The sequence below is a fragment of the Cylas formicarius genome, unplaced genomic scaffold (assembly GCF_029955315.1).
Source record: "Cylas formicarius isolate icCylForm1 unplaced genomic scaffold, icCylForm1.1 PGA_scaffold_6__28_contigs__length_40554024, whole genome shotgun sequence".
NCBI lineage: Eukaryota > Metazoa > Arthropoda > Insecta > Coleoptera > Brentidae > Cylas > Cylas formicarius.
The window spans coordinates 17,624,088-17,646,696 of record NW_026844347.1 but is presented as its reverse complement, the minus strand read 5'-3'; the positions used below and the strand labels follow the sequence as shown (position 1 = coordinate 17,646,696).

Sequence of the window (22,609 nt, the reverse complement as noted above, 5' to 3'; positions counted from 1 at the left end):
TTTTCAAGCATTTGGGTATTATGAAATATCATATTGTAACGAACATTTTAAAAGCGCACGCCCATGTTTAGCGCCGCACGTCCCAGACGTACTCGTCGCCGCGACCCTCCGCGCTACCGTGCATCAGACGAACCGCGGAGAAGTAGTAGAATCCCGGCCTCAAAGGGTTATGCAGCGATTCTCGGAAAGCGCGTTTAATTTCGAATATTTCGTTGTCCACCCGTAGTATTTTACCTGAGATCGGAATTACATAATTGTAGTGTCACATAAATTGTTTAATTTCGTGTACCCACAAACCCCCACCTTACAATATATATATATATATATATATATATATATATATATATATATATATATATATATATATATATATATATATATATATATATATATATATATATATATATATATATATATATATATATATATATATATATATATATATATATATATATATATATATATATATATATATATATATATATATATATATATATATATATATATATATATATATATATATATATATTTCATATTTCACTTTTCAAAAATAACTTTTTAAAAAATATATTTATTAACTTTAAATTAAAATAAAAATCAAAATGAAATTGGACGTAATAACCTCGTAACGAGAGAATGTTATTAGACCGTTAAAATACAAGTAAAAATGGACATAATAACCTCGTGATGAGAGAATGTTATCAGACCGTTAAAATCAAACTAAAAATGGACATAATAACCTCGTGATGAGAGAATGTTATCAGACAACGTTTTACAATAGAAATTAGTATTTATAATAAATTGATGCTGACGTTGACGGGGTCGACGGCTGCGGATGTTACGACATATCGTTGACACGACGTTTTCGCAATCGTTGCACTCTTGCAGGTCGGTGGCATTTAACCCATGTGGACAATAGGATTTCCGGATATAACAGCTCCCCCATTAAGTAAAAAGGTGGAGCCTAGCTGCAGCTTTTCGCAGACTAATTAAAGCGTAGCTTCTCGGGTAGTTACTTCTGGGTGGATGCTAGTCCGTCTTTTCGGAGTTAGTGATTTGAGTTGCATCGGGAGCAGGGGTCTTCGACTTGGCTTCGGAGGTTGTTGGGGATCGTTACCATCGGCGATGCTGAGTGTTGTCGGTTTCTTTCTCCGGCATTTGCAAACAAAATAGCAAAGTACTAAAACAGTCATTAAAATAATCGAAATAATTGTCAGCCAGTGAGAATGTTTCTGAAGGGTTGGTTGATGAAGTAGGTTTTCTAATTTTTCCGAATATTCGTGCAGCTTGTGTTGGGCCACGTTAAGGTCGTCGGTGTCGATCTTACTTAGCTTCAGGGGTTTCAACTCTGGGGGTTGAAACTTCTCTGGAATGTGAGAACAGCAATCATATGGAATCTCCACGGCGTGGCTCTTGTAGGTCACGTTCTTATATTCTTCGACAAGGTATTTAGCTCGTACTCTGGAGCTTCCAATAAATGCACTGCAATCTGGTTGTAGTTTAAGTAAAGAATTAGTTTTTAACATTTCCGCTACGAGGTCTCTTTTTCCACATTTAATGGAGATTGGTAGTGGTTCGGATACGGTAATTAGCCAATAATTAAAGTCGATTTCTATAACATTGTAATCGGAGGCCAAGACGATTGAAGTTTGACATGTAACAGGAACACGATCGGAATGTCTAAGCAACTGCGCTTCGCAAAGGGCTTCTCTATCGATGGGATATTGCATTAAGTTAAAACAGATTCTTTCTTTACCGCGAATTTGTTTGCAGCTTTTTAGATCTTCAGGTAGTACATAGAGTAAAGAATCGTCATCACGCGCAATATATTTTATTGTTGATGGAATTATATGAAATAGTCGTGTTCGATTGTCCAAAATTGGAATAGGTAAAACACGATACAATGTGTATATTTCAGGCTCAATTAAGGGTATTCTTAGCACAAAACCAACTTTATTTTCAGTTTGAAATGCTTCTAGCTCCATAATATCTACGTACCTTGCAATGCTCGAAGTATAGGGTGGTAGTGGTAAATTATTTTTTGTCAAGGATTTTGAAATTTCCTGAAGAGAAATGACTAAATCTCGTGGGTAAATAATAGAACTATGTAAAACTTTGATTCGTGCGAACGTGATTGCGTTTAATATATCGCTGAGGTAAGACTCTAGGTATACATAACTTTCCATAAGGCTTTCGCAAAGATTAAGTGTTTTAATTTGACTTTCGTAAAATGCTACGGTGTCCGAAATATCATAGAGAGATTTTTGAATTTGAGTTAGGTCTTGATTGAAAGTTTCTTCGTCGATTCGGAAACTTTGAATTGTAGAATTAAAAGATTTTATAACAGATGATGTAACCGATATTTGATTTTTTAACAGCTTTTCGATTTGGTGTTCGTCTTTAGTTACTTTATCTATGCATTCATTAAAGTATTCGCCGTCTGTAGAGTATAGGTTTCCGGTAATTGATTTAAAAATAGTTCCTACACCGTTAATTAAACCGCGTTTAGTTCTAAAATTAAAATTTTCAGTGTCGATAGTAATTTCTGAAAATTTTTCTTCGACTGAGTCAGCAATTCTGGTTAGAAGACTAAAATGAGTTTGGATACTTGTTTTGAAGGCTGTCATACGAGGAGAAGAATCGTCTAACATTTCTGTGAGAGAGGAAAGTATTTTTTTATTATGTCGTATGGCTTCTCGCAGAGGTTCTAGTTCCTTATATACTAGCAGCGTCCATTTGTTGTTGGATATTCTTAAACTACTTTCTTCATGGTAGAAGATGCCTACTGTATTATTTACTGGAGTAATGAGGAATTGGGGTGCGACTGTAGAGATCAGTCCCAAGATCCTGAAATAAGGTTTAAACTTGTCAAAATTGAATTTTGAAACTTGTTCGGTAGTTAAATTTTTGACAGTGGCTGAAGTTTCAAATACTTCAAGAATTTCATACGAACCGTTAAATTTATTCTGAGCTTTATCGCTAATTTGAGTTTCCTTAACATAAACTTTATCTCCTACATTATATTTAGTCATATTTCTAGAGATTGCTTGATCAAATCTTACTTTGGATTTTTGTTTTTGTTGATCAGTGCGGGTACGCGCGACTCTGTAATAATGCAGCATGCGAAAGTTAACTTTATATCGTACAAAAGACAAAGATCTTTGACGAGGGAGTTATCAAATTCCCGGCCATGGTCACAATGTATTCTAAGAGGAGTTCCAAAATGTTGGAAGTAGAGAAGAAGGGTAGTAACGATTGTAGAAGCTTTTTTGTCTTTTATTGGATATGCCTGGGTGAATTTTGTGAGTTCGTCTCTTATGGTAAGGGCGTAATTACGAACTGGGAATTCGAAAATATCGATGTTAATGCGCTCAAAAGGAGTTTTAGGAGTTTCTGTGATAACTAATGGTGTGTTGAGGTTACGATAGATCTTGACTTTTTGACATATTTCGCACTTTCTAATATAGTTTTCGACATCTTTGGTCAAGGTTGGCCAATTGTACTTTTGCTTTATGCGCTTAACTGTTTCGTTGATTCCGCGATGTAAATTATTTTTTCCTGAATGGTATTGGTCTAAAATGACAGGGATCTCGTCTTGATCGGGAGTTCGAACTATATCTTGGCAGATTCTTAGTTTTATATCCTTTTCGGAAAATATAAAGGAGAATACTTCTAATATTGGAATTATTTTCAATACAATACAGTTTTGAAAGATCAAAGTCATTTTTAGCTGTGAATAAAATATAGAATAAATGTTGAACTACAGTTTCATTGTCATATGGAAGAGGGATTATATAATATTTCCTGCCTTTGACGGTTTTGCTAGAAAAAATGTTAATTTTGTTAAACGTGAAATTTATATCTTCTTCAAAAATATCGTCCATTATTTTGTTATGCAAATCATCAAGTTTTGATTGCCAAAAGAAAGTGACAATATCTTTGTGGTTTTTGTCGAGAAGTTGCGAATTAGAGGTTTCTATTTTGGAATAATCTATAAGGGATGTGATTTTGTGAAGGTATGCGAAGTTGTTGTATTCTTCTGTAACTTCCGCTGTGTCGTCTTCGATATCTGAATTATTAGAATTGTCATCGTGAACGATTTCTTCTTTACTTGTGGATGGTCGGTTGTGAATGTCATCGTTATTAGGTGCAAGGATAAAAATTTTCTCTTGGAGATCGACACAATCTTGAATATGGTTAATTTTAACACGTGATAAAGCGTCTGCGTTTTTATTTATTTTACCGGGCTTATACACAATGGTATAGTCGTATTCTTCGAGCTTAAGACGCCATCGAGCTAAACGACTACCAGGGTCATTTATCGAAAATAGCCAAGTTAAAGGACGATGATCAGTAACGAGAGTAAATTTTCTTCCGAACAGATAAGGGCGGAAGTGTTTAACTGCCCATACTATGGCGAGAAGTTCCCATTCTATAGTTGAATATTTCGTCTCTGCACTACATAGAGTTCTAGAGGCATATGCTATGGGAAGGTCTTTTCCAATTGGACCTTGTGAAAGAAATGCACTGGCATCGGTGGTTAGGACAAAAGTTTCCTCGAAATTTGGATAAATGAGTATTGGGTCACGTATTAGAGCGTTTTTAAGCTCATTAAATGAATTTTTGCATTCTGAATTGAATACGAAGGGTGTGTCTTTTTGGAGAAGTCTAGTTAAAGGTTTTGAGATCTTAGCGAAATTGGGGATAAAACGTCGGTAGTAACCGGCTAAACCAAGGAAGGATTTAATGTCTTTTGGTGATTTTGGTTCTGAAATTTTTTGAATAGCGTCTATTTTCTCAGGGTTGGGTTTGACTCCATCTGGGGTCACGAGATGCCCTAAATAAGCTACTTCCTTTCGAAGAAATTCACACTTGTCAGGTTGGAGTTTGAGGTTTGCATCACGAAGGCGTTTGAAGACATCAGTTAACCTTTGTATATGTTCGTGTATGGTAGCGGAATAAACGATAATATCGTCCATGTAAACGAGACATCGTTCGTTTTGAAGACCTAAGAGAATGTTGTCCATGACACGTTGGAAAGTGGATGGAGAATTTTTTAGTCTGAAGGGTAAACGGAGAAATTCAAAATGACCATTTTCAACTGAAAATGCAGTTTTAGCAACGTCCTTGGGATCAATTTCAATTTGGTGAAACCCAGAGGCTAGGTCCAAAGTAGTGAAACATTGACATCTGCCTAACTGGTCTAAGAGATCGGAAATATTGGGAAGAGGGTATCTATCGTCGACAGAGACTTCATTTAGTTTGCGATAGTCGATGACTACGCGCCATTTTTGTTTCATAGAAGCGTCTAATTTTTTTGGGACAACCCAAACAGGGGAAGACCATGGAGAAGTGGAAGGTCGAATGATTCCTTTTTCGAGCATTTTGTTGATTTGTGACTTTACTTCTTTTTTGTGGACATGTGGGTACCTATATGATTTTGTAAAAATCGGTCTGGCGCTATTCGTTTCAATAGTATGTTTAATTTCATTGGTAAAACTTAAATGATCTCCTTCTAAATAGAATATATCAGAAAAATCAAGACATAGTTGTGTTATTAATTCTTTTTCTTCTTCGTTTAAATGGGATTGAATTTTACCGCGCCTATCAACAGGTTGAGAGTTTAGATTGAAAATATTATTTATTTCTTTTTCGTTAAGATTTGTATTAAAAGGTTCGATAGATAAATTTGAAAAATCTATAGTTTTTGGGATAGCATTAGCGTTAATAACAGTAGTAAAAAATTCACCTTTGTTATTTACTTTAACTAAAGCATTAGGTAACCTAACTTTTTCGCATTCTTGAGAGTGGAGAATAGCGTCTGTGTTTGTTAAACTTCATTTTAATTTGAAAATTCTTTCGGTCCTAGGTTCGATTGAAATTCGATTTTGAATATTTTGTTCAGGTTTTTTACAAATTTTGGGAAGAACAGATTCGTATCCTACTTTATGTAAAGGCATTGTTTTGAAATTCGTTATAAGTTTTTTGGGCTTTAAATCGATTATACATTGGTAGTGATCAAGAAAATCTAAACCGAGAATTCCGTCAAATTCGATATCAAGATCGTAAAGATAGACTTTATGTTTGTCGTTATCGGTGAATGGAATAAGTGTGGATTCTTTAATAGAAAGTGTTTGATTTGTTATACCTTGGATGGTAATATTTTCCTTAACTCGTGTTCTGTAATTTTCAGCGGTTTTATATTTAAAGATAGAAATACCTGCGCCTGTATCTATTAATATTTTGAATTTTTGCGTAGCGTCAAAAATATAGTATAAATTTTTAGAATTTACCGTAAGAAGAGGGTTTAACAGAAGTTCTGTTCTGGAAAGTTTAGATTGGGATTCATGTTGTCTAAATTCAGGGTTTGAATTTGGGAATTGACTTCGAAAATCGGGTCTGGAGACATTTCGTCTGGTGGGATATCGTAAGGGCTTTCTTGAAAATCCTGCTCTGGTTCGCAGTTTTCTGGATGGTTAGAATAATGATTTTGAAGTTCATTATCTTCTTGAAGAGTGTAATTTTCATGTGAAAATTCCTGGGAATTTCCGGAATAACCGTCGATGTAGATCGGGTTTGAGTTTACATGATGAGTTCGCTGCGGGTTTGGATTCATAAAATGTGGCTTAGGATAAGAGTTTGAAGATTTCATCGGTATTTGATTCGAGTTGTTGCTAATGTTGCTTTGTTGGAACCAATTAGAAGGTCGCTGTGGATATTGCGAAAAATTTGGTTTGACATGCTGATGCGTACTTCTACATTGATTTGAAGTATGGCCAATTTTATTACACAAAGTGCATTTGGGTTGCTGAAGAGGGGTTCGAATATTCGCAGAATGCGATTTAGGAGAATTTAATTTGACAGATTTTTGATTTTCAAAATATGAGAGTTGGAGTTCTCGACGAATCCTTGCTTGGGCTTCTAAAAGTGAAGTGGGATTACTAGCACGAATGAGTTGACCTAATCTAGGTTCTAAACCTGTAAGAAGTGTATTAAGGGTCATAGTCTCAATTAAAGATATCTGAGCATCCTTTTGCTCTTTGGATCCTAATGTGGTGGATTTTTGAACACATGAATGCATTTTCTAATTTAGGACTTGAAGACGATTGAAAAATGTTAATGCTGATTCATTGGGAAATTGTTTAAGACGTTGAAGGTCATTAATTAGGGAATGTAAATCTCTAGAATCACCAAAGTGTAGAGTTAATAGTTTCTTTATTTCTAGATACGAATCAGGATTCCTAGAATTAATTAATTGAGCTGCTTTACCGCGGAGCTTATTTTTAATGTGAATCACTAAAAGAATTTTTTGTTGCGTTGTTGCCATATTATAAGCACAATCACACGCGTTTATAAAATTTCCTAAAAAGATTTGGTCGCCCTCAAATTCAGGTACGATACAGAAAATTTCCGAAAGTTTATATGGTTCAACTTCCAGCATTGTACTAGGTTCGTCTGATTGAGCTGCCATTATTTTAGGTTTTAAGAAAAAGCAAATAAATTTATAAGAAGTTCAAACACAATTATTTTTTGTTTTAAATATTGCCAAGTTAAACTTGGAGACTAAAATTTTCGTTGCACTCTTGCAGGTCGGTGGCATTTAACCCATGTGGACAATAGGATTTCCGGATATAACATATATATATATATATATATATATATATATATATATATATATATATATATATATATATATATATATTCACGTATTGATTCACGGATGGAAAAATGTCATACGGATGATATCCCGTTAAGACTTTTGCCAAAAATTAAAAAAAAATGCAAAAGAGCCATTTTATTTTAAACAATTGTAATTTCAATTAACTTTTTAAATATATCTGAATCTTCTCATAATCCTGCAGGAAGACAGAAAACATTTAATTCATCTCATTTAATAAATTTAAACTCCCGCTTCAGACGAATTCATACTCACTACGCAAAGAAGCCTAGATTCTCAGGGAAGGAGTGACGCAGCTTATAAAATGAAAGAAATAGCTTCAAATTCAACAGAAAATCAAATATGAAGCAAGTTTTTAAAAATGTTAATAGTAAACCATTCCGTCAAATTATTCATTTACTTCAAATAATATGTTGGATATATAAGGTAACTTCACAATGATCTGGGAGTAGAATTCAAAACTAACAGTCGTAAAGATACGCGGAATGTCCTATAATCAGTAAAACTAAATGAGTCCAAAATCTAGATCCCCAGGTGCCCTCGATCATTTTCAATACAAGTGACTGTCTAGATAACTCTGACACAGGGTTTTAGAATATAATTTTTTTTTCCAGGTGGTGCATATCATGGATTTGTCAGAGTACTTTTGGAGGGTACCCTATCCATCTTTGTTGAAAAGTACAATTCAAATATTCATTGGCCGCGCTGTGACAAGGAGCTCGATCATGATGATACTAAAGACAGGTTGCTAATAAAATCAAATTTCTTAGGAAATTTAAATAAATCTCGCTAGTAATATTTTTGCAGAAAAATCTACTTCTGGTTACAGAATAGAATCATGAAATTATATAACGGTATATATAAAATATAAAGGTATAACAGTGCCAACTGGCTTTTAGTCGGTGGATAAACCATGCGTCGGGTGCTGGTTCGAGGGCTGGACACGCGACGCGGGGTTTCTGAGCTTGACCACTTGGACCAAGAGGAGTACACCTCAATAAAAAAGCTAAATCCTACGGCGGGGTTCGGGCTTAGGGAATTGCATGGCTTGATAGAAGATCAATCTCTACCGATTCCAACCCCGAGGCACCGGGCGCAGGTCAGGGAAGGTGGACCGTTTTTTTCCCTAGCTGCTCGTGTGACCGATATGGAACCTGATAATTAATAAGTTAAGAATGAGAAGGGGCCTCAGGAGGGGTCCAGCAAGTAGGGGTGTTCTCAGAAAGATGCCCTACAAGGGCGATCTGAGGAGGACCCCCAGGTCGCGAGCGGTTTGGAAAGCTCGTTACAAACCGGAAACACTACATCGTCGACATACCGCCCCAGACACAGGAATCGGGCAGAAAAAAGGAGAGCGAAGAAGAAGAGACGGGCTCTCTTCCGGCGCCCAGAACTCCCGCCACACCGTCAACGGAGAGCTCCATAGGGGGCGCACCGGAAACGGCAGGCGCGAAGAGGAAGAAGAAAATGGGAGAGACCACCCATGGCGGGACACCTGCCGGGGGTGGGCTAAAGGCGGACCGTCCCGGGGGGGCTCCGACAGGGAGGCTCGGTCCTATGCGCAAGCGGCGGCGGGGGGACCTGAACTAGTGGTGGGTCTCAGAGGGCAGGAAATTGACCTGTCTTTCGATTACCTACTGCGGTTCATAGAGTCTCTTAACCTCCGTGTAAGCATGTATATCATGCAGCTGATCAACGTCAGGCCCTGGGGGCTCGCAAACATGATGGAGGTCGATCCAGAAGGATTGAGGCTAAAGGCTCACTTCTCTTCTCAGGGGGATGAGGCCCACAGGAAGAGGGCCCGTTCATGGAGGTTGATGGGCCTATCGTAGAGGCAGCGCTCACGGTTTCTGTGGAGGAGACCTCCGGAGAGCCCTCCGAGGAAGGGAGAACCGAGGAAGAATCTCGGATAGAGGTAGACCGGGGGAGCTCATCAGGGTCCAGCTCAGCATGCGTACCGAAGCGGAGGGGCTGTAGGCTCGGCCCTTCATCAACTGACTTCCAGGTCGGAGGAGGCTCGGGACGGCTGTCGGTGTGCGTGTTTGCTGATATCGAAGGGGCCTGCAGTAATAAAATCCCGTATTCGATCTGCAGGGCGGTGGTGGAGCGTACTGGAGCTAGGACGGCCATTGTAAAATGGATCCACTCTATCCTAACCGACTGGAGGGTTGAGGCAAGACTGGGTGGGGAGCAGGTCTCCATCGGCTCATCACGGGGCTGTCCACAGGGTGGGGTCTTGTCCCCCTTCCTGTGGTGCTTAGTGGTGAATAAGATATTGCATATTCTGAGGAAAGAACACGGGGTCTATGCTCAGGCATATACAGACGACCTTGTGATAATGACACGGGGGACGGACGTGGGAAGGATGCAGGGGCTCCTGAACGGGGCATTGGCAAGATTCTCACAATGGTGCCGGGACAGCAAGTTAGGTGTCAATCCTGGTCATCTTCACCAGGAAAAGGAAGGTGGAGTGTAACCTCAACATTTCGATGATGGATTGGGTGTCTCTTTCTGCAAACGCAAGCGTCAAGTATTTGGGGGTATAATTGGACTACAAGTTGACCTTCCAGGAATATATAAGATCAAGGACCAGGTCGGCCTATGGAGCTCTGCGGGAGTGCCGGAGAGCGGTAGGGGGCACTTGGGGACTGGAGCCAAAGATCATGCAGTGGATCAACGGTACCATGGTCACGCATGGGGCAGTGGCATTGTGGCCGAGAACCAAAAGAGCAGGAGCAAGTCCTTGACTTGATTGGCTTGCCTCTGCATAACGGGCGCCACGAGGACGGCACACACGAGGGCCCTAGAGGCTTTGGTGGGTTTGCCTTCTCTGGCAGATCAGGTGCGGGGCCGTACGACATTTTAGAGGGCTGGCCTGGGGATAGAGGTGTCATGGTCATGCCGAGTAACGTAATCATCCCCGAGATGACCTTCCTTGAAAAATGGACCTTTCTCTTCGAATCAAGAGAAGAGTGAAGAGAGGGCAGAGTTGGCTCCTGGGATGAACTTGTCTGGTACACGGACGGGTCCAAAATGGGAGATTTGGCCGGAGCTGGAGCGTACTGCGAGACAACAGGATTGAACTTGTCGGTCCCCCTGGGTCAGTACTGCATTGTTTCAGGCGTAAATTTTGGCTATATTGATGGCGGCCAGAGAGGTGCTTCGGCTTAACGACGGAAGCAGGAAAGTATTCTTCTGCTCTGATAGTAGGGCTGCACTTATGACGCTGAAGTCTGTGCGCACGCGCTCCTTGTTGGTAAAGGAGTGCAAGGAGGTATTGAGGAAAGTGGCCTAGGTGAGGAATGTCACACCGGAATCCGGGGCAATGAGGCAGTGGACGCCTTTATATATACTCCTTTATATATGGGACCAGAGTCCCTCTTGGGGATCGCGCCTTGCGTGAGGTGGCGAGCTCTCGAAGCCTGAGTGAGAGAACTGTTCACCACAACACTAAAAGTCGATAAATTGCAGCACTTAATCTCGCATTTAGAACGTGAACCACTTAATTTGATAAAATCGGCCGGACGCGAATTACGTTTACTATACACTAGTAAGGAGGTACCAAAACAAGAGACTTCTAGCCACCACAGCGTTAAATAGCATTACAAGCTTCACTTTAAGATCAAATCCGACGGCTCAGGATTTGAGAAATATTTTGGATACTTTTTCGAAAAATCCCGCAATTTTAAACAATTTAGACTTTGATACAAAAGGTTGGGATTTCATGTTATTTCATTCTTTATTGAATAAGTTGGATTCGAAAACCCGAACGAATTTTGAGGTTACGATGACAGACAAGGATATACCTTCATTTGATGAGTTCTCGAAATTACTGGAAAACCATTGCAAGGCCCTTGAGTCTGTTCATAATTTTTCTCAAAAGAAATCCTCAGACTCAAGACAACTTTTTCGTCAGCGCGTAATAGCAAACTGTCTGATTCAGGCAACTCTTCAAAAAAAACGTTTTTGTCTTTCACCACTCATTCGCAGTCCTGTCTGCTTTGTAAAGAGGATCATTACTTGTCCAGTTGCCCCGCATTTATCGCAAAAACCCCCCAAGAGATACACTGTCGTTAAGCAACATAAGTTATGCATAAATTGCTTGTCCCCTACACACGCTTTGAAAAGATACCCAAAGTCCTATTTTTGTCGAACATGCAGTCATTCGCATCGTTCTCTCTTGCCCATGCCCCGACAAGAACGTTTTTCCACTGACAGAGATTCGAATAATTTATCCACTTCTCCTCTTCAACCTACACAAATCCAGGAAAGCAAAGCAGTTTTGACAAGTGCAACTTGTCTTCCTGCCAACGTTCCCCCAAACGTCTGTACCATTTTATTAAGTACTGCTGTCGTAGATATTATGGATCATACCGGTCAGTACCGCCCCATTCATATTTTGGTCGATACAGCCAGTGAAGCACAATTCATTAGCGAAAAATGTTTACGCAGGTTAAGGCCTTCGAGACGATCTTACACTGTGTCCATTCACGGCCTAAACGGCATGATCAGTCAAACTTCAAAGGGATTAACTCGATGCACCATTAAACCACAAAAAAAAGGCAACCCCTCTACTTTCGTTGGATGCCATTGTCGTACCACAGCTATCTGCTGACAGGCCTACAATCCAACTCCATAACGCTGCCAGGGAGAATTTAAAAAATCTGGAGTTGGCTGACTGCAATTACCATATTCCCGGTGTTGTAAATCTTGAAATTGGCGCAGAATTAATTGATATAATCCTACTCGCTAGACGCATCCCAGGTGCGTCCGAACATCCATCTGCTTTGGAAACTATTTTTGGTTGGATAATAATAGGAAAGGTACAAAATTCGTTGAATATTTTGTCGACTGTTTCGTCATGTTGCAGTAGTAATGGCTTCGACGTTATCTTCAGAAATTCTGAGCAGTAGAAAGCATACTGACTAAGCATCCCGCTTCCCCGGAGAATGAAAGGTGTGAGACTATTCTCGCAAATACCACCCGCAGGGACGAGAGTGGTATCCCTACTCTTCAAACATCCAGAATCCGAATTGGGGCACTCATATTCTTTTGCTCATCGTTGCTTGTTGTTGCTGGAAAAGCGTCTTTCCCGAAGCCCAGAGCTCTTCTCCATGTATCGCAACTTTATGCGCGATTACCTGGAATCGCAGCACATGCTTAGCTTAGGGATGTTTTTAACGCTTGGAATCTTTAAACGATTTGTTGTTGACAACAAATTGCAAAACGATATCGCTACTATTTTGTTATCATTCCATTTTCATAGCTTGGTTTTCACAGCAGACATCACACAAATGTATCGGCAGATACTTGTGGAACCCGTTCAACGAGACATCCAGAGAATCTTGTGGTGGTTTTCCCCAGACTTTCAAAATATATTTTGAATACTTTAGTTTATGGAGTAACGAGTTCAGCGAACTTAGCTCTCAGCACCTTAAAGGAGTTAGCTGTTCGTGAATTCGAAGTTTTCCCCGAGGTTTTGAGAATTCCGGAAAAGAAAATTTACATAATTGCTGGCAGCAATTCCCTAGATTCTGCACTAAAAATTCAACAGGATCTCATTGCCTTGTTAGAAAAGGGGGGATTCAAGCTGAGAAAATTTGCAAGTAACAGTCTGGAACTCCTTTCCAGTGTCCCTGACAGCGACAGAGTAATGTCTCTATCATTTGACAAAGACGAACCAACATTTATAAAGGTCCTTGGATTGCAATGGAGCCCCATTCCGATACCTTTTCATACCATTGCCTGCCCCAGAAAAAATCCTGTACCGAGCGCAATACTCTCTCAGAAATTGCCAGAATTTATGACCCTTTGTCGTTTTTATCTCCAGTTTCGTTAATGTCAAAACCTTTAATGCAAAACTTATGGAAGGCCAATATAGGTTGCGATGACGTGCCTCCCGAGAATATTGTGAACACTTGGACAAGGTTCAAAACTGAACTCTCTGAATTATAAAATTTTCGACTGCCTAGGCAGGTAGTAACTTCAGATATTACTCGAATTGCATGGCTTTGTGGACGCTTTCCAAATCGGATATGCCGCCGTGACATACTTTCGCGTAGAAACCTCATCTGGAAACATTATTAGTAACCTGATTGCTGCTAAATCCAGAGTTGATAACATTTTCGCCTGGTCTGATTGCCAAATTGTGCTCGCTTGATTAAAGTCTCCCTCTTCTAAATGGAAAACTTTCGTGGTTAACCGGCTACATCATATACAGGAAGTTTCTTTCACGCGAGACAAAATGGAGCTACGTTAATTCCGAAGATAATCCCGCAGATTGCGCCAGCCGCGGGCTGATGCCAAAGGATTTTCTTGCACATCACTTATGGAGGGACGGTCCAGTTTGCTTCTCCCTCCCTTCAAAGCCCCAATAGCCTAAGCAATCACTATCCCAATTTTCCCGATCCCCTTCCAGAGCAAAAAAATTATTACTTGCGCCGTCGTCGATAAGCTGGATAAGCTGCTGAACCAGTTTTCGTCATTCCAAAAGATCCTTAGAGTAATAGCGTATTGTCGTAGACTCATCCCCAGTGTTCGCAAAAGTACAAGTCTTCCGTCGTCGGTTTCCGATGTCATGGTCAACACTCCTTTTTTGTCGTTGGTGAAATACACACAAGGTCAATCCTTTACTGAGGTCATTAGCAAAATCAACAAAAATGCACTGTTGCCCAAACCGTTTACAAAGCTAGCGCCATTTCTTGATGAAAACGGACGTATTCGTGTCGGCTGTTGCCTCAGAAATTCTGAGCTCCACTTTGGTGCAAAATTTCCTCTTTTACTCCTTCGCTGCCACAGATTAATAGAGCTCATTATTGAAGATACCCATCGAAAATACTTGCATCCTGGCATGAAAACGTTGCACAATCTAATTTTGTCAGTGCGAAGAGCTATTCATAGTTGCATTTCACGATGCATAATCTGTTTTAAAGCTTCCCCCAAGGTTTGCGTCCCGTACATGGGAGACCTTCCTTCGAGTAGAATAACTCAACTTAAGGCTTTTCGCAATGTTTTCATTGACTTCTGCGGTCCATTTTCCATGCGAGGAAGTAAAGTCTTGAAATCCTATGTCTGTACACAAGGCCGTACACTTTGAGCTCTCTCTGACTTGTCGACAGAGGCCTTCCTGGCTTGCTTTCGTAGATTCATCGCCCGTCGAGGGCACATTCCAGAAATTTGGTCGGATAATGCCACCAATTTCACGTGTGCTTTCAATCAATTAGTTCAATACGCCAAAGGAGCATCTGGAAGACTTTACCTGGCACTGGGGACTTTCAGGGCGCTTCGTTTAGTTCGTGTCGTGGGCGAGCAAAGGTTAACTTACGAGGAATCCTACACTGTGGTCATCCAAATTGAAGCAGTGCTTAATTCTAGAGCTCTCTGTGCCCAGAGCAGTGATCCTCTCTTTTACATTTAGCACCCAGCCATTTTTTAACCATTGAACCCCTGAATTCCATCCACGGTCAACACCTCAACAACTTGAAAACCAACACCTTATCCAGCTGGCAACTTTTGCAAAATCTCCATCAACATTTTTGGAAAAAATGGCATGTCGAGTACCTGAATATACTTCAGCAAAGGTCTAAGTGGACAGCTGTGCGGGACGAAATTAAATTAAATAGCTTGGTCTTAATAAAAGCCGAAAATAGACCCCCACTACAATGAGTACTAGGTCGCATTATCGAGTTGCATCCTGGTGCAGATAGGCGCACTCGCGCAATGACGGTAAAAACCTCGTCGGGGTGCTAGAAGCGACAGGTCACCAAACTTTGTTCCCTGAAAAAAAAATTGCGAAATCTATGTTCTTCTTTTTTTTTGTGTTGTGTTGTCGAAAAAAATATATATTGGGCTGTTAGGAATATATTTTCTTTTTCTTCTATATTTCCTTAGTGGGTTTAGGTTTATCGCTTCGGAACGAGAAGCATTTCGTAATATATTTATTTATTTTTTTTATACCTTACTTTTATTTTGAAAAACCCAATGGTTTTTCGGGGGCCGGTAATGTTCGTGCAGAGATTTCTATACTGTTTAGTTTCATTTAATACATTTAAAATAAAATATTTCTCCGCGAAAAACAAACGGCACTTTCAAGAGCCCCTTCTAGCGCGGCTACAGTAGCGCCATCGCACAAGAGCACCTGTAGCCGATATATTGTCGAATAATTCGCACGAGTTCGGTACCGCTGTACGTGACCTGTTAATTGCCCGGAAATAGAATTGCGTGTCGCGCCCGAAACCATCAAGAAGCGAACTACCAGAGGAGCCAGCAGAAGGTAGGGCGAACCCTTGTTGTAGTATGTGCCGCATTCTTACTTACGCTGAAAAACTGAGCTATAACCCGGATGTTAATGCAAATTTGTCGCCAAAATACAGGCCGCTACCAGTTTATTTTATATCGATTCAGCATTACAAATGTTTCAATTTGCACTAACAGCCTATAAGTTCAAAGCCCTGTATATAATCGAAAAAATGCCTGAAATAAATGTTATTGCACTGGATCTTCCGCGTCAGCTGGTTAAAGAATTTTGATAATCGCGTGAAGCTAAAATTACCAAAAAGAAAAATCAAAAATTATTAAAATATCCTTGGTAAAATTTGATTGCACCCAATTTCTATCGCTTAAATGTTGACACGGACTTTTATTTCTCTGCTAAATTTGAAGTTGATATCAGAAATTTATGACACTTAACACATTTCTCATTTAGCACAGAATATCGGAAACACCCTATGCAATAGGTGAAAATCTTAAATACAAAATTTTTTGCAGTCTATGCGGGCTACATCGCAATATAAAAGCTAGGTTAGGTCTGAATTTTCAATCAATTTTTTTTTTAATTCTCGGCGCACCCTGTATATTTTTGAAAAATTGTCAAGAACAAAAGTTGATGTAGCTCTATCTTCTGCGTCTTCTGATTCAAGAATTTTTTTGTTGTCGTAAACGATTTTGAAAAATGATGTTTTTGTAGACCCTTGCACACGCGATTTTTAATTTTTTTAGAATACTTCCCGACCCCCAGCCCCCTACTTTCAATAGGTTCCGTCACGGGGCAAATCTGCATATGCGTGCCAAATATGAATTCAACTGCTTCAAATTTCGGACACTTATCGCGTTTCATAGCAATATTCAAAAAATAGTCCAAAATAGCGAAAAAAAGATGAATACCGGCGTCGAATCAGGGCCATTTCTTATAAGTTTATATGCCTCGTGGAGGATTAAAAAAGAAGCAAATTTCAATTTTGTAGCTCCAACGGTTCGAAAATTATTCTTTACCTAAAAAAGTACCTACTATAGTAGACCAGATTAATAAGTTTAACTTCATATGTAGTGAAGGTGAATAAATTACCTAATGCTCAAATCAACGACAAAAATGTCATTATTAATGACACTAAAATACAAGAATACAAGAAAATTATTGATGAGATCTAGGGAATTACAGATATACTGGGTATTCGAGTAGAAATCCTGCCATCAAGGAAATCGAGGCTTGTGATCCCAGTGCAAAAAGTGACAAGCATATTGACATACATAAAAGTTCTGTTGCACAGAACCGCGCTGCGTTAGGTGTACCGGTAAGGAGTCATTTAAACACCATCAAGAATTCGAAGCTTTGGCTGCTAATGTTAAAACGAGAGACCGCAGTTTCAGCAGAATACTGCAGTCATGGTAAAAGATTCATTATTGGGGAACTAAAATGTGATATATTCTTAACTGGGAAGCGCGAATATTGACCTACAGATCCTAAAATCCCAGATTTCAGTGATTTCTTCATTACTCGAAACGTGTCTATCAATTACTTGTACCCATGAACTATGATTACTCTCCCATCCTTGTCACACTCAGCGATACCATTATCCAAAATGAATTAGTTCCTTGATTAGTTAATAAATTGACTAATTGGCCCTGCTTCAAACTACAACTTGAAAAAAATATAAATTGTTCAGTCCCTGTAAGAAACGAAGAACAGTTAGATAAAGAAACAGAAACTTCTCTTATGGACATTCAACAGGCTGTTTGAGAAATAAGATAAGATTTTTGATAACAGAACGCTACTCAGAAACCAAAAGAGAAATAAAAAAATTTACTTGGCGATTATTTGGGTAAATTATTAAATGACAGCAAAACTGGCAATTCAGTAAGGAAATCAACTAAAACAATAAGGAGACCTGTTCTACAGAATCCACCAATAACAAATGCAGATGGAAGTTGGACAAAAAGCAATAGTGAAAAAGCTAATAGGTTTGCTGGACCTCAAGGAGCCCATTTCAACCAAATAAACGTGAAAGCGTACTTGACTGGGACAACTTTAGCCAAGAAGAAGGTGGAATTATACTCATCATCCAAAAAAAAATCGCTGTTGAAAGAAAAGAAAATAACTTTTAACATTTTATGTAAAAGAAACGCCACAGGGGTAGAAAAAACAGAACTGATTAAGGAACACAAAAAAATTGGTGCATCTAATTTGTCCAATAAGCATGATGAGGGTAAAACAGATTCATCAAAATTATGTACCTATCTCATCTTCATTGATTTTGGAAAATTTGTTTTCATATAAAAAGTTAGATGGATATTTTGTTTGACAAAATCAAATTGCATAATACTGCTATCTAAACTAATCATTGCAAATTACCATTTCCAAGGAAACATTTTTTTATTTGCTTTAAACCTTCTGAAAACCTGCTTTGAACTTGCGTGCTATCAGTTGTTAATTATTTTCAACGACGGTTATCAATGATCCTGTTAATCTCAACTAACAGTTTTCTCTCCTTGTGTTCCCAAAAAGCAATTTATGACGGTTTTTTGAAAAGAAAAAACACTTATGGTGATGTTATATAAGTTGAGGCAGCATTCGAATTTAGTTGGTTTAAAATGAACGATGGAGCTCCAATCTCTTTAATAATGAGTGGACACGCACACACCGCGCGGCAGAATATTGGAAGAGTGAAAAACCCGTCAGTGCTAGAGTGGGGAAAAAATTTTAAAAACATGTTCTGAAAAGCATCCAAGTATCATTGAAATTAAATTTCGTAATTGTGCAAAGACTTGCATTTACAAAAATTATGTGAAAAATGGTAAAACCACCCAGGAGTTTAATGTGCAGCTGCAAATTTATTTGACAGAGCTTTGAAAGGAATACTTCTGTATAGTTGATTGCAACTGCAGTGCAAATAAGAAAGTTGTATTCCTCCATAACGTAAAGAAATGTAATTCACTAAACTAAACCATTTCGAGTCAGGATACCACAATACATGACAGTGTTAATTCTTTTTTAAGTTGCCTATAATACAACTTATATAATTTTTTTTTTAATTGTTTAGTTAATTTTAGAATTAAAGACCGCAGTCCACTAGGTAGCAAATGACCATTCTTCATTCAATATTTTGCTAACATAACTGACTGAAAAAGCACTTTTGAACTTCCAAGTGAAGTCTCTTTAAGCTCAATATGTTTTATAGTTACAGTTCTTTTCTCCAACTCTTTGAGCCTAATTAATATCTGTCTTTGTTTTTTGGTAAAATATGGTCGCCCTGACGAATTCGATGTACGTTTTTTTTATTTTCATTGACATCCAAAATTTCCGTTACACGATACACGGTAATATGAATAAATTACCCATTATTATAAACAGTGGTATTGTAAATCCTAACTTCAAAATTTAGAAATAAAAGTCAGATCTCCTACAGGACAAAAACAATCTTTTAGTGGATTGGTAAAACCTTGCCTCAAAAGCATCGTCACAAAGAAAAGTCAGAGAATTGGTTTTGTGGGACGTACAGAAGTAATTTGTTTGGAGTTATTATAGTTGTACTTTCACACTGCGAAACCGCACAGCTCTTACAAACTTACATGTCCAAGAACTTGATATTCGCTGCACTAGTGTGACTGTTTATGAAATGTGTTTATAACAAAGCGATATCATTAGAGGACAGCCTCACACAAGTAAGAGTATACTTGCCAATTTTAAACTAAAAAATAAAATGTCATTATTTTCACAACAACAATATTCTGGAGAAGTAACACATTTGGAAATATTAGATATTTCGCAACATGACGGACCAGTTTTTTAATAACATTCACCATGTATATTAAAATCACTAAGAACGAAAACTTTATACGAATTTCTATTCGACCATGCATAGACTATCCACAATTTATATATTTATATTTTTGTGCGAAGATTGTCTGAATAACTTCAAATTTCGCATCTTTCGAATCAACTCTACAAATTGATTATTTGTTGGTCGCTTGCTAGACTACTACTCCAAAAATGACACAATTTGTATTGTTTCAAGAAGAAAATTATGATTTTCTAATATTACCTTGAGAGGATACGGAATATGCAGAAACGGGAAGAAAGAGCAATGCAGTTATTTTAGCTGGATCACTCCACATTATAGCTTTCCGATGAATCACCTCCATGCCTAGTTTTCTGTATTGCTATCTGTAATAAATTTAATAATACTGTAAATAAAAGCGACATTGTATCCTAAAAATATATGAAAATATTCCTTTAAAAATACTCCCTCTTTACTGCCACTCTTTGAAGAAAATCCGCATATAATCAATTATATATATATATATATATATATATATATATATATATATATATATATATATATATATATATATATATATATATATATATATATATATATATATATATATATATATATATATATATATATATATATATATATATATATATATATATAAGCAATCCTTTATTCAAAACTCATTTTGGTTCCAACTAACTAACCAACTAACCAAAACTAACCAAAAAAATCTACAAGTGATCCAGCTCAATGCGAGGCTCAAATGACTTTCCCCTTGAAAATATTTTACTAATAGCCAAGTTTTCTATAAACAAAAAATGAATTTAAGCCCGGACAGACAAATCGATGAGATTTGTCCAAATATGAACTTTGTAGACAACGTCTAGGACACCTTCCATCAGACGCAACCCATGTCAAAATTGAAATAATTAGTTCCAATGGAAACCAAACGCGCGAAGTACCTTTGTTTCTGAACATTCACATGGTGTTACAAACTTCGACGAACAATACAACCAAGAATATACAAATAGTGTAGACTTCTCAGATCAGCGTTTTTTAAAACTAATAACGGATCACCTAAAGATTGTCTAGTTTCTTTCTACGTAGGTATAAATTTTTACTAATAATAATAATACGATAGGCCATTCGTCCAGATTCATGTGTGAATTTTGTTAGCATTATTAAGAAATCGCATACTTAATACGATTCAAGTGAAACAATAGCTCCGTGAAGTTCGAGAAGTGACTAGCATGGAGAAGTGGAATATCGTGTGATTCCTTGTTCTAGAATTTTGTTGGCATCAAACCAAAATTCCCTACGAATTGTCGATTGAGCTTCTAAGAGTAAAGTGTGGAAATGTTTTTACCTAATTTAGGATCTATGCCCCTAAAAAATGCATTAAGCGGTATAGTTTGTTGCGAATTTTCGAAATAAGTCAGAAACTAGTTAAATTTACGTAAGTACAATTTAGTAAAGTCCGACTTTAGGTAGTTGAAATGAAGGAATATTACTGATCTCAGTAGAGCACTTGATTGTATTGATCGGCGCACTCTTTTGGGGAAGTTGTTACCATATAGGATTACAGATACTGTTCTTAACTGAATGGATTCCTTTTTGCAGGAGCGCAAATAGTATGCCAGTATTTTTAGTGACAAAGATAATCTCGGTTGTCAGATTTATTCGTCTGTAGTTCATATTGATATAGGTGTTCTACAAGGATCGGTTTTAGGTCAGGACAGGTCCTAAGTACACTCTATATGATTGATGAACGAACCATTCCTACAAATTTATATTTCGCACCATATGCTGATTCCATTTTCACTTCAGATAGGTGCGATCTTTTATTGCAGAATAGATACAGCGATATATTAAGCAACGTCAATAACTGGTTTAACAGTAATAGTTCATTTTTAAATCCGGACAAGACAACGTTTTTAAGATTCCGCCACGGTCAGAAAAGAGTGTTTTAGTTTTATTTTGAAGATAGGTAATTGTCCAAGCCACTGGAGCTGAGAATGTTAAATTTTTAGGTTTTCTGATAGATCCGAATCTTAGCTATAAAAATCACTGATAGTTCTTGATTTTTCGGTTGAACTCGAATATTAACAATCATTACAAATAGATTACTGTCACATTGAATCTCGTCCACAACACGGAAGCACAGCACAGAAAAGAACGATCCGTAGTATTGCAGGGGCACCGAGCTCTTGTAGAAATATATTTTATCAATACGGATCCTGGTTTGTTTATATTTCAGTACAGTAAATTTCATCTAGATCACCCTGTATACTGTAACTTTTAAATAAGATGAAATCATTAAATACTGCAAAAATCTTTTTACACTGTAAACAGTTTTTTTACATAATCTTTTGAATGTGTGATGGATGGATGATTATGAAAGTCACCTACAGAATGCACTAAAACTCGGGCCCGGTAGGCATGAAAGGACAGAACATTAGGGACGGTCTCTCAAAGGAGGCTATTATCTTATTAAATTACAATAGGATTATTCATACATATTTACATTTTTATTCTGAATGTCTAAATCTAATTATGTTTCACTATCAGAGTCGTCATCGTCACACCGATCTAACGTGCCGGAGGCGTCACTTTATCACGTCAGTTTCGTTTTCCATAAATCCGAGCCACTTCGGACATTTCCGGGATTTTAACGCACGGGTTTTTTGAGCAATTGGATGTTTTGGAAGATATTTCCCACACTTTGAATTTTGACGTTTGTCAATTCTGACGGTCGTCAGTGGATGTATTCGTGTTGTTTTGCGAAAATGAAGCCAAAATCTTACGGTCGTAGAAAAAGTATAATATGCACCACGTTCGGTAAATTTTGTTAGTCACTCGTTTATTAAACACTCGCTCCGCT

At 38.0% G+C, this 22,609-nt stretch overlaps 1 protein-coding gene across 4 annotated transcripts in view; it reads right to left on the bottom strand.

Annotated features, from left to right (window-relative positions):
* LOC132703990 (5-hydroxytryptamine receptor-like) overlaps positions 1-22,609 on the bottom strand; it is a 536,822-nt gene that overhangs the window by 190,565 nt on the left and 323,648 nt on the right. For 3 of the 4 annotated variants that reach the window (XM_060673574.1, XM_060673576.1, XM_060673575.1), the window contains exon 4: positions 19,996-20,117. The exons of the other annotated variant lie outside the window; for it this stretch is intronic. In XM_060673574.1, the coding sequence (XP_060529557.1) occupies positions 19,996-20,095 (100 nt within the window). In that variant the 5' untranslated portion in view covers positions 20,096-20,117. The remainder of the gene's footprint in view (positions 1-19,995; positions 20,118-22,609) is intronic. 4 annotated transcript variants of the gene reach the window in all.